The 11,400-nt window shown below is 33.2% G+C and overlaps 1 protein-coding gene across 2 annotated transcripts; it reads right to left on the reverse strand.

Moving 5' to 3' along the window:
- Nucleotides 1–5,540: 5,540 nt before the first annotated feature.
- LOC149198156 (uncharacterized) lies at nucleotides 5,541–10,428 on the reverse strand. 2 transcript variants are annotated; one of them, XM_089406129.1, is made up of 3 exons: nucleotides 10,275–10,428; nucleotides 9,833–10,044; nucleotides 5,541–6,596 (listed from the first exon to the last, which is right to left on the reverse strand). In XM_089406129.1, exons 2-3 carry the CDS (start codon nucleotides 10,020–10,022, stop codon nucleotides 5,782–5,784), a joined length of 1,005 nt encoding a protein of 334 aa, XP_089262255.1. In that variant the 5' UTR covers nucleotides 10,023–10,044; nucleotides 10,275–10,428; the 3' UTR covers nucleotides 5,541–5,781. The 2 variants fall into 2 exon arrangements, with proteins under 2 accessions (XP_089262255.1, XP_089262256.1); XM_089406130.1 differs by lacking the exon at nucleotides 10,275–10,428 and adding an exon at nucleotides 10,227–10,247.
- Nucleotides 10,429–11,400: the final 972 nt, after the last annotated feature.

An 11,400-nucleotide genomic window follows, 5' to 3' on the forward strand; every position in this document is an offset into this window, starting at 1 on the left:
CATAGGGATACTCGGAAAAAACCATCTCTTGACAATTGAACCACTCGAAGAAGGTATCAGAAAAGGAAACCTGGGACTGACCAGCATGTCTGGCCATAAGGTTGACCCATCTCTGCATCCGTGGCTCAGTCGGTGGAGGTAAACCAAGTGAAACATATTGCGGTTGCATCAGCGGGATCTTTTCCAAGGCAAAAGTGGTCAAAATAGAACCATATCCAAAGTTCTTCAATCTTCCATTGTTTACCTTGGTTAGTTGTTCTTTCATCACAGAGAGTACTGCATCACACCAGTTGAACACCTTTGGTTCAAGGCATTCCAAGGCATACTGCATATAAGACCTGTTGGCCACATCAAAAGATTAACGACCTCATGCTTTAGGGGGCAACTGTTATAGACATTTTTGGGCACTGCAACCCCAATCAAATATGTCCATAAACCGAGGGCTCGTAAGTCCCTAAAAGTGTTGTTCCATCCCCTAAAAGAACAAGGTCATTTGATTACATCATCTCCCAGAAGTTCTCCATGAAAAACTACTCAGAACTGGTCAAAACTGGACCATCTCACCTGATCCATGGTCAAAGTGCGCTGCATCCCACCTAAATGCACACAGGAGGTGCGATGCATACCAAAAAGCCATTCTATGGGGTGCGATGGGCAAGAGTGGACAAATAGCAGAGTCAATTTGCGAGGTGGATGATCATGGAATCTTCCAGAAACTTCTCCTGTGACACTTGCCTCTCTGCATTCGCCCAGGGATGAGTAAGAGATCATCAATCTCCAAGTGGAATCAAGAACTATCAGAGAGAGGAAACTAATCAAATCTCAGAAGTTGACTCACCTCCCTACAATCATCTATATATGGATCCCTCATCCGAGAGATCCAGAGGCTGGAATTTTGTATCTTGTAAGGAAGTGTTGCTGGTTTCTTGGTGTAACATCATAGTGTTGGGTGATCTAAGCTTTTCATGAGGTGAAGAAGGGCTTTCTTGCTGAGAGGATGACGCTGGGTCAGAACAATTGGTTGTAATCCTCTTTGCTATTCTTAATATTAATAAAGCTATTTGAGTTTTCCTCCACATTCTTGTATTATTGATGATATATGCATTTGTGTGGTCAATATATATCTAGTCCTATATTGTTTATAATAGTAGATCTCTGTTCTTGGATAGTGTTATGCTGCTTTGATTCCACAGGTGCTCTTTGAAGCTGGGTAGACGAGGAAGCGAGTGGCAAAGATCTATCAGAAGGGAGAGGAATCAAGCAAGGAACCAAGCGCAAGACAGAGGTTGGTCTCCTTTGTTCCCCTCTTATCTACTTCTCATAAAGGAAAACGAAAGTGGTTTTAGTTTGTTTGTTTCTAAGGTAGCTACCAGCCTTAGTGGGACTAGCAGATCTACATAGACACTAGATTTCCCGATAACACCCCCAAGCCATCACACATAGACACCTTTCCTTACATGTCTCCCTCAAGGTCTCTAGTATTTCTCAAACCAACCCAAGGGGAATTGAAATCCTAAGCTCAACTAGGATCCTCAAGGTACACTAACTAGACATTTTGTCTCACCTTAGAGAATACATAATATCCATACTAGTAGACAATCAACTGAATGGTGCAATCACATTTTTATAAGCATGGTTCCCCCTTAATTTATATTTTAATAATATAATATAATACAATATAATATAATATAATACAATATAATATAATATAATACAATATTATAATATATTTTTATAACATTGGCTAGAAATAAAACAATGTTTTCCTAGCTTATCCCCTTTGCTAATTCCCTAGCCCCTTCACCTTTCCTTTAGTGGAGTCCTAGGCACTCATACTCTTTTTGTCCCTTGGTCTACAACTATGGTGTTATTTACACACACACACGCGCGCGCACGCACACACGCGCGCGCACGCACACACACGCGCGCGCACGCATTGCATCTACTACGCTCACTAGCCTTCTAGCACACATGCTCTCTAGCCTAAACCACAAAGAAACTCTAGCCTCAAACATATCTATATGAAACCCCGTAGGCCCAACATATTTATACATAGAAGCACACAAGATGTTGGACATTGGATAATGCAACACTCTCTGTGTGTTTCACAACATGTGCTTAACCACCTCTCAAGGATCTATTAACTATGGCAATGCATCCTTTTACTAACACCTGTAGGTTTTGGTGTAACGAAAATCACGATTCCAACAAGTGGTATTAGAGATAAAGGTATTGAGTTCGAAACACCCCCGGCTCGTGTTGGGGGGTAGATTATTAGGCATTGGATAATCAAATTCTCCCTGTGTGTTTCACGACATGTGCTTAACTGCCTCTCGGGGATCCATTAACTCTGGCGATGTGTCTGTTTACTAACACCTGCGGGTTTTGGTGTAACGATAATCATGATTCCAACACAAGCTTCACAGAATATGGCTCACTAGCCTAATTATCATGTATCGACTCACCAACCTAAGTATCATATATATGCACATATTTATAATTCATGGATCAAGTTAGGGGTGTTACAGAGCTAGCTTCAAGGTCCTCAACACTACAGTATTGCAGAATCCACTATCCAACTTTGACTGGGTATCATGGCACCTAGAGCTAATGAATTCATCACATTCATGGTCCCCACTAAAGTACAACAATAATATTGTGGTGGACATGTTGAGGCGTTTGGATGCAGAGTTCATGACCATAGTGAGTTATGTGAACAAGTAGTGGAAACGTGCTCATGGCGGGTTGTGTGAATATTTAGTGGAAATGTGCCATTGAGATGAAGAACTTGCAGGAGGGGTTTTGCAGAAAGTAGTAGATTGTAATTGGTGAACGACAAAAAAATATATCTATGGTGATAGCACTAGGAGTATATGTAATGGCCACATGTTTGATTCACGACATGTAATGGCATGTTAATGATTTTTCGTGCACACAATACATCACGATTTCACCATGCTCGACATGTAATGCATGTTTGATTTTGCATCTTAAACTTCATAATGGGGCCTAAGTTGAACAATGAATTAATATTAAAAAATTGCATCCTATATTCATTTATAAGCCTATAATTTGTTAAAGTAATAATTCTAGTGGTATCATATCTATATAGCCTTCCTCAAGTGACAAAAAACCATGTTATTACATGAGCCATCAATGGTTGCCCTATACATGTTAAGGTATAATAAAGCCTATTTTTAAGTTCAAAAAATATTTTTCCTTATGGACGTCCTAAGATTCTGTTACAAGTAGTATCTAATGTCGCATAGTGTTGAGTGAGATTTTATATACGGTTTTGTGGAAATTCTATAAATTGAATCACAAAATTCAATATCTTCATATAAAACAACAAAACGATGTTTATAGACCATATATTTGGATTTACTTGAATTCCATACTAGGAAAGCACAAGAGATAATCTTAGGAAAAAGTTAGTTTTGGAATTGTAATTTGCACAAGTTGAATGATCCAACCTACTCCTAGACCTTCTAGCTACTTGGAACAATATGCATTCCCATAATACATTTAATGCACATACTATATCTCTCACGAGAATTTTTTTGGGTTCAAATGTTAGGGATTCAAAGGAATCTAGTCTATGAGAAGAACTTATATTCTAGAAAATAGACTATTAACCAACCATATGAACAAATCATAATTTAATTGCTTCTTCTTAAAGATTGAGTCTCTAAAATTTATCATTTTTAATTATTTTATGCATTGGTAAATAAATATTTGAAAATTTATTGCTATCTCCTTTCAAGTTAGTCGTGATGTCTCATAAATTTATTATTTTTAATTCCTTTATGCATTGATAAATCAATATTTAAAATTTGATTACTATCTTGTCCCAAATTAGTTGTGTCATGAACATTTATCACCTTTTTGAAATACTAACTAGTCATGTCTCAATTTTTTGTTTTAGTTTCTTCTTATTATTAAGAACTAGTTTGATCTAGTAATTCAACATATTTGATTTTTTTTTTTCCATAATAAAGTAAACTTTCTCCCTTTTTTCCAATTTAACAATAACAAATATTTAATATAGTTTTCTTTCTCAAATAAGTTAAGAACATTATAATGATTGAAGAATTGCTTCTACAACAAATGAAATGACATGCCAACTATTAATCCATTTAATACATTGGGGAGGGATAAGAAGGATTCGTGGCTGGAAGAGGAAGGTCATTGGATCTCGAGGCCCATCCCCTTTTGGAAACAAATCACATAACACAAATTTTTGGAGGGTGTTGGCCACACACAAATGATCAAATCAATGAACACATGATTGCTTCTTGGGGCATTCAATAGAATGCTCCAATGGGGAAGAAATACACCCCCCTCTATTCTGACTATGATTTAGGCTTTCAATCATCATTAAGGACTTGGGGAAGTTCTAAATCTATTATCCATTTCCAAACTAGCTATAACATCATCAACTGAGTTCAAATGCTTATATATGTGAAAGAATTCCAATTTTTCAAACTGAGAGGAGATAAGAACCCTCTTATTCAAAGGAGGAGAATATGAACATATCGCCTTCATGACCTTGGTCATTGGACGAATGAGTAACATTGAGTCTCCAAATACTAATAGGTTTGAAATTTTGTTTTCGATAACAATTTCTAGGCCTTTCCATAATTCAAGATATTTATCATAATTGTTGGTTACTGTGCCGAGACCCCAAGCAAATTTTGATACGATTTCTTTGTTGAGGCTAAATAATACCACTAGAGCTCCTACCTCCTCCTTTAATATAGTTTTCTTACTCAACTAAGTTTAGGGTATTATATAATGATTAAAAAATTATTTCATTTTCCTACTCTAACAAAATTTTGTATATTTTTTTAATTTTCATTTATAAAAATGTAATAATTATAAAATATCTTACTACATCTATTTATATAGAAAATATTAAAATTACTTAAAAATTTAAAAATATATTACATAGTAATGAAAAATAACAAAATTATATATATTTTTATTAAAAAAATATAATAGCTAGAACATAATTTACCATATTTCTTACTTTCTTAAAATCAGATAAACTATATGGGTTATAGTGAACAATCATCGTCATCCTATAAAAGATGTTAGAATTACTTAAAATTAAATAATATATTACATGAATGATTAAAGTATTTTCATATACTTCTCAATAAATAAGTTTAAAGTTTAGAGTGTTCATAAATTTTTCTTTCTATTCATATAAACAATTTTGGGCGGATTTATCTGTTTTTAAAGCGGAGTAGACTGTTTTATGGGTGAAGATGTAAAGATGTAGATGATTTAAAATTTATATTATTATTAAAAATAAAAATAAAAAATTAAATTTATATTATTATGGTTAAAAATGAATATAAATAATTTTAAAATAAAAAATTAATAACTAAATTTAAATTTTTATCTAATTTTAGATTTTATTTTAAAATTTGAAAATAATATTGATATGAAGAATTATAATAGAATCCAAATATTTTGAAGTTAATATTTGCACAGATTATGATTATAAAGAATTGATTATAGAATCCAAATGTTGCTTTTAAAATCTGCACAATTTTTTTTATAATTGATAATATATGCCAAATGTTTACTTAACTTCACATATTTCTTTTAAAATTTGCAAAATTTAAACCCGTGTATGAACCTTCCAATGCATTGTTGAAAGACGATTTCTGGACTTCGAGACTTCTTTTTTCTCTGGCTATCAAAGAAACTTGGTACAATCCCGGTGCTCATAATATATACAGGTGAACACATATGAAACTTGTTCGAGGATTTCTACTGGCTTAATGAAAGATCTAGAGATGATGTATAAAGAGGGGGACGATCCATACAGTTGCTGCCCAATTGTTTTCTGTGGCTCTGTGTTGTTTCCGCCATTGAATACCCAAGCGTAAGCTCTAGTCCCAAATTCTTCTCATATGTTGATTCTGTTCTCATGATATTCTCTACCCAATTATTATCGTTCTGCTGAAATAAATTTTGAAGTGGGCATTCACTTTGATTTTCGATTCCTTCAGATAGGGCTGGGCCTTCACTTATTCCTTCAGATAGGGCCCGGGTGTCTCGATTCTCGATTGGATTAGAGTCAGATTTCACACTCTCAAACCCTGTTTTCAGACGAATTAAATCATCAGAGTTACTGCTGGAATCGGTTGATAAGAATTTGTTCACTGGTTGTGCATCGATTAATTGGAATTCCTTGGGATAACATCTCCTCCAACGTAGATTATAGGCCTGAGACCCTGTTAGAATGCCTGCCGCTTCTTCATCTTTCATTGCATGTAGATTCAGATTCTTAATGTCTCTGGAGGGTTTTCTGTACAAACGGCGCTTGAATCGGCCCTGAGACCTCACATTGCGAAGCTTGTCTGCAACTGCTTCCGTTGACTGTGGTGCTGCAGCAGGAGGAGGCGGTGAAGCAATTTCCAGTGAATTAAGCGGGTGTAAAGGTTGTAAAGGATATCCCTTCAGGACACTCTCTACTGCAGCCTGGCAGATGTGCCAATTACCAGACCATATGAGTCCCACTGATCCAAATATTGGATTCACAATTCTCCCACAGGCTTCATACAGAAGGGACCTGAATAGAGCTGCAGGGAAAACATGGAGTAGAGGTAAGAATATGGAAGAATGTAGAACCAGAGAGTGAGAGTTACACCTGTGCACAGCAAATTCTGTCAAGAAAAACAGAAAAACTATATGGAAGAACATACACATTACAAATAGAGCATGGAGTTTATGTATACAAAACATGTAATTTGTTTGTTTGATTGTTTTTTTCCTATGCTGAGAGTAAGCCTGATCCACCCATGTTGCATTGTTTATTATCAGGTTAGGTGGAGCCTAAACTTTAATTCCTCAAGTCAATCTCTCCTAAGATTTAAATTTATGACCTAATTAGGAATAGGTCCATTTACACATCTTTAAAATATATAATTTATGATTTAATTAGAAATAAATCCACAAACTTACTGATTTACACATCTTTAAAATATATAATTTATTAATTTGACTTAATCATTTTTTTAAAGATGTAATCAATATATAAAATTTAAGCTCTAGGAGTACATCTTTATTATCTCCAACTTCAGAAATTAATTTGCCTTAATCATTTTTTTTAAAGATGTAATCAGTATATAAAATTTAAGCTCTAGGAGTATATCTTTATTATCTTCAACTTCAGAAATAGTACAAGATTTGAACCTAAGACTTCCTATTTAGTGAGATTTCATTTCCAAAGAGATTGCCAAGTAAGCTATCTCAAATAAACAAAAAAAATAAATTTAAAAAGAAAAATAATAAAACTAAAAAAAATAAACAAACATGATTTATTAGTGGATTTCATTTCCAAAGAGATTGCCAAGTAAGCTATCTCAAATAAAAAAAAATAAATTTAAAAAAAATATAATAAAATTAAAAAAAAAAAAAAACAAACATGATTTATTAGTGAGATTTCATTTCCAAAGAGATTGCCAAGTAAGCTATCTCAAATAAACAAAAAAAAAAAAAAAAAAAAATTAAAAAAAATAATAAAATTAAAAAAAAAATAAACAAACATAATTTATTAAAAGCAATAAATTGAAAATAAAATAAATTTCACCTTAAATTGTAACACTAAAATTGAAGACTCCAGTAATAAGATAATATAAAATGGATATAAAATTGCATTACTAATCTTCAAACAAAATTTAAAATTGAAGATTTCCACATATAACTACTAAAGATGGGATAAGATGGATGTCGCCTTACATTATAAATCTTTGAAATTGAGGATAACATGATGCCATGTCACCCTGAAACTATTTTTAAGTAAACAATCCTGTCAGGAGATTGTTCCATTCAGAGAATAAACAGTATTTAAACATGTTAAACTATTCCCAGGAGTCATCAAAGTCTTGGGATAAGCAATGATCTCAGGGAAATCCTAGACCCCTGCACTGATAATGAATGATATCTACTTTATAATCTTATTGAGGATAACATGATGCCATGTCACCCTGAAACTATTTTTAAGTAAACAATCCTGTCAGGAGATTGTTCCATTCAGAGAATAAACAGTATTTAAACATGTTAAACTATTCACAGGAGTCATCAAAGTCTTGGGATAAGCAATCATCTCAGGGAAATCCTAGACCCCTGCACTGATAATGAATGATATCTACTTTATAATCTTATTCACGAGAGGAATGCACTGATCAAGAATGGAATCTGCTTTAAAAAGCAATCCAAAGTGGTTGGTAGCCCACAATCAAATATATACATATACACAAATGACATGCATATATATATTAAATATATATGCAAATAGATTAATGATATACACATATATTTAAATATGTACAAATATATAAAGGATATATACATATACTTAAATGAGAAAAAATTCAGAAAAGATTCCTGCAAACTCAAGTGATATACACATTTGTACCCAAATAACAAAAGCCTCGTCTAAACCCAAATGATATACTCTAAACCCAAATGATATACACATTTATGAAAAAAGACTCATATAAATCAAAATAATAAAAACTAAAATACATTCATATAATGCATCAGAATAATAAAACAATAAACATACTTATCTAAACTCAACCCAAATGATATACACATCTGTACCCACATGAGAAAAGATTCATGTAAATCAAAATAATAAAACCTAAAATACATTCATGAATAATGCATCAGAATAATAAAACTATAAACATACTTATGTAAACTCAGACCCAAATCATATACACATTTGTATGAGAATAATAAAACTATAAACATACTTATGTAAACTCAGATCCAAATGATATACACATTTGCATGAGAAAAACTCTTGTAAATCAAAATAATAAAAACTAAAATACATTCCTGAATAATACATCAAATAATAAAACAATAAACATACTCATCTAAACTCAACCCAAATGATATACACATTTGTACCCACATGAGAAAAGACTCATGTAAATCAAAATACTAAAACTTAAAATACATTTCTGAACAATGCATCAGAATAATAAAACTATAAACATACTTATCTAAACTCAGAAACACTACATATAAATTCAAACATAATATAGATCTAAAATCAGAAATAATACATTTAAACCTAAAAATAATACACTGTTAGAGCAAACTAAAATCCATCAGCATGGTAAATCTAAAGCACAGTAAATCTAAACACAGGAATAATACATCTACATTCAGAAATAATCCGAGCTCACAGATTAATTTCCTGCAGTTGGTACAATAAAATAATTTCCTGCAAATGGTATAATTTAATGTATCAATAGTATTACTATACATGAGAACAAAATCTCAGCTCAAATACCACTTGCTTCTGTTGTAGAATCATTCTTCTCCTTGCCTGCAAGTGTATTACCAACATATAAAATTCATGGCCATGGCCAGCGTAAGGCTGAGAAATAAAATCTCTCTGGGCACCATCTCTCCAGGGAAACAAACAGCTAGAGATGGTGCACCTGTCAGAATTTATATCTGTAGGTGCTAAGCTTATTTGAATATTATCTATTTGTTTAAAGAGTAAACTCAATAAGTTCTGATGTTTATTTTCAACTTATTTGAAATGATATATACATTTAATTTGGAGTAATTTGTAATTTTTTAAAATTAAATTATATATTTAATTTAAAACTATCTCATTTAGATTTAATTTGTTATCAAACAATTTCACAATTTACATAACTAAACTATCACCATTGAAGTGTCAATGGGCTAATTCAAACTTGAAATAAGTAAACCGTAGTGGCTTTTTTTTCTCATTGAGTATAATACAATGCTTGATTCATTTAGTAAAAAATTTCGAACAGATACTTACTCGGCCTTAAAAACTCAGGGCCAGAGTTGACGAGATTCATGAGCCCTGAGCGTCCATAGAACTTGGCCAGAAACACTGTTGCATTTGCCTGGGATTCAGAGGTCTTTATCCACTGAAGGCATGGCCGCAGCTCACATGAATCGCTGCAACCCTTTCGCAGAACTCGACAGCCATTACAGCTCACCCTCATTGCACTCTATCAACTAAAATTTCTGTCAAAATAACATAGAACAAAAAAAACTTTATCAATATGAATGGTAAAATAACATATAACAAAAAGTTAACTCTATAGTGTTCCTATAATAAATCATACTGACTCATTTAAAATGTTAATTTTTTATTATCTTGATAATAAACCACACTGACTAATTTGAAATATTCAACCCAAAATTACTCATTGTGATAGATCCAGATAAACTACATGAAAGCTCAAGCCTCATACCTCTCACTGAAATGAATTGTTCAGTTATTTATCTGCAGAAACTAGGTATGACAATTGCATGAATATTTAACACCCATAGAAGCAGCACAATGATTTTTAAGATGGTGGTGGGATGCGATTTCTGGAGGTCGGTTCAAGGAGTCTGTCCATCAGCTGGATGACGTGGCCTGTAGTTGATGGGTCGTGGCATCCTGAGATTTCTGAGCCCAGGGTCTCCTACCACGTATCCAACATCACTTTCACTGGAATACCTATCATTATCATCTGACCTTTCACTGGTGGATTCACTCGTCCTGCTTTCCGGGAAGCCATCCAGTCGCAGGCAAGTGGGTGATAATGGTGGCGAAAAAATCCAAAAACATCATTCTCATCCTTATAGTTTTGTCCTTATCCCTTGTACCAGATAAACATGCAGTTGTTTACTCCAACCTCGGCCTGTCCATGTGGCAGACTTATTTTCCCTAGTGGCCCGGACACTGTTCTAGATGACCCCTCCCCCAATGTGCGTAGCAGACTTGAAGCACAATTCTCATGGGGTCTACTGCGTTAGTTGACATTCCTGGGAAACCACATAAATATATTCATAAACTTATGGGCCTGTCGGTTCGACCACACCCAATTTCGTACAAAGGTCATGGAAAGAGTAAAACCATGGAATACCTTCCTTATTTTTTTGTGTTTGGAGTGTTGAACACTCCAATTCAATATCAATAGACTATTAGGTATCTGAAATTATTGTGTAATTAAAATAAAATAATAAGTAAAATGGTTTATTAGGTATGTGAAAATGATTGTTTATTTAAATTAAAAAATAAAATGGTTAAATTACCTTATATATAAGGCGGCATTGTTTTTTATTGGTTCACTGCTCTACACTAGGTAACACTTACATATAATGAAATCTTGGCCTTGAGAGAATGTTGGCAAGTGGAGTAACTTTATATTGCATATTAATAATCTATTAGGTTTAGGTTTGTGATGATTATAGTTTAATTATTATTATTAAAATAATATATAAAGATTAAATTATATTAACTATGAAGATGTGATGATCACTCCATCTTTGTTCTATGATGAATCACAGTAGAGGGTTTCAAGGGTTGGCTCAAAGAAAATATTCGATATG

The sequence above is a fragment of the Pinus tabuliformis genome, chromosome 2_2 (assembly GCF_031772625.1).
Source record: "Pinus tabuliformis cultivar Carrire ecotype Pingquan chromosome 2_2, CPIR1, whole genome shotgun sequence".
In the NCBI taxonomy this organism is placed as follows: domain Eukaryota; kingdom Viridiplantae; phylum Streptophyta; class Pinopsida; order Pinales; family Pinaceae; genus Pinus; species Pinus tabuliformis.

Excerpts from the sequence above, each read along its gene's own strand:
- LOC149198156 (XM_089406129.1), bottom strand. The coding sequence starts at position 10,022 with ATGAGGGTGAGCTGTAATGGCTGTCGAGTTCTGCGAAAGGGTTGCAGC. Across the intron at positions 6,597-9,832 it reads CCCTGAGTTTTTAAGGCCGA|CTCTATTCAGGTCCCTTCTG; the intron begins GTAAGTATCTGT and ends TTTTCCCTGCAG.